This window comes from Volvox carteri (assembly GCF_000143455.1).
Source record: "Volvox carteri f. nagariensis unplaced genomic scaffold VOLCAscaffold_123, whole genome shotgun sequence".
Lineage (NCBI taxonomy): Eukaryota > Viridiplantae > Chlorophyta > Chlorophyceae > Chlamydomonadales > Volvocaceae > Volvox > Volvox carteri.
Window position 1 is genome coordinate 101,458 of NW_003307666.1, and position 1,611 is coordinate 103,068.

At 62.9% G+C, this 1,611-nt stretch overlaps 1 protein-coding gene across 1 annotated transcript in view; it reads left to right on the top strand.

Annotated features, from left to right (window-relative positions):
• VOLCADRAFT_100525 (uncharacterized protein) overlaps positions 1 to 1,611 on the top strand; it is a gene marked incomplete at both ends in the record, with an annotated part of 14,009 nt that overhangs the window by 4,532 nt on the left and 7,866 nt on the right. Inside the window, 2 exons of the mRNA XM_002959081.1 lie at positions 230 to 611; positions 701 to 1,350. Of these exons, the coding sequence (XP_002959127.1) occupies positions 230 to 611; positions 701 to 1,350 (1,032 nt within the window). The remainder of the gene's footprint in view (positions 1 to 229; positions 612 to 700; positions 1,351 to 1,611) is intronic.

Sequence of the window (1,611 nt, forward strand, 5' to 3'; positions counted from 1 at the left end):
GACTGAAGCAACAAAGCGTCTGAAGCGGTATCTCGTTGCAGCAGCAGCCGGCACTGTTGAGGCAGATGGGGGCGCCCACGCGGGACTGACGGCCACACCTGAGATGGATACCCCTCATGTCGAGCTGCACCGCCCCACCAGCGGACCCCTGGTCGCCATCGTGCGCATGCCTGGCACTCCTGAGCGGACTGAACAGGTTCGCATGCCCATCTATGTGCACCTCCCCCAGCCGCCCAGCATCGACGACACCATCGAGCTGTTCACACTTGCCCCCCACCAGGCCGTGCCCTTCATGCTCATGGCTCGGTACTTCGATCGCCGTGATGAGCCCAACCCTGGCGACCCACCGCAGATGCTTGTGGAGGGCAAGCCCGGTACCGGAAAGAGCCAGTTCGTACAAGCGCTCCTGTGGTACACCTTCCAGCATGGCTGCCCGCACTGGGCGGCCACCTGCGCCTACTCATGGGCTGCTGCAACTGCCTTCAGCACGCCGGTACATCGCAGCCTCTCTACCCACGCCATGTTCGCCCTATCTGCTGGCAGCAACCGAGCGGACAGCGTCAGGAAAGGCAGCGCAGCCAGCCTACAGGTGCATCGTAATGTCGGCGATGGTGCGCTCATCATTGACGAGATTGGCATGAACAGCCTGGACCACCGTGGTACTACCATGGCGCCCGATACATCCTCCTTGATACGACAGCTGCCGATGCCGGGGCGAGCCACAACAACGAGGTGGAAGCCTGCAGCCTGCTTGAGGATGGCCGCGAGCCAGCAGATGACGGCCGTGGCCCCTACCGCAGGCTCAAGTACCTTCCAGCGGCCGTCATTGTGCGGCCTATAAGCGGCCACATCCCCGGCACCGTGCTGCAGGGCCTTGGAGACTACGCCAGCAGGGGTGGTGCCTTCATCCTGTCACCCCGGGCGTCTTGCATTGCCGAGGTGGAGATGCCTGCCGCCGGGTATGGCACCATCACAAAGCAGATCCGGCGCCTCAACGTGCCGCTCGGCGACCGCCAGGCGGTCACCGATTACTTCGTGCAAGGCCGCAGCTTCAAAGACGAGTGCTGGCTGGTGGATCTCGCTGTCCCACCCAACGGCATCAAGCGCGCCACCCTGTATGTGCTGCTGACCCGCTTCAAGACGCTGGACCACGTCCGTCTGCTCCGGCCGCTCTACACTACACCGCATGAGCGCAAGAGGATAATCAAGCAGTTCCTCAGTGCGACTAACCTTGAGCCGGACCTGGCCGCCAACCTGCGCCTGCTGAAGCAGGCAGCGCGCGAGACGGAGCAGCGCTATACAGCCGATTTCCAGCATGCGCGACAGCTGGAAGCGCGCTGGACCGGCCCGGTCCAGGCCTAGTTGAGTTGAGTTGAGTTGAGTTGAGTTGAAACCGCGACCCGCCACTGTACGGCGTTAAATGACAGCGTCCGGAGTAAGGGGGACACTCCGGACGACACGCTCGCTCCCTACGGGCAGGAATGGGGAGCCGCCCACCAATGTGTGGAGCCCCCTGCGGGTTCGACTCCCGCGCGAGCGCTTCACAGGATACATTCGCGTGCTAGACTCCGCAATCTCTTGTGTGTAAGTGTGAAGCTAAAGCGCGCTGTT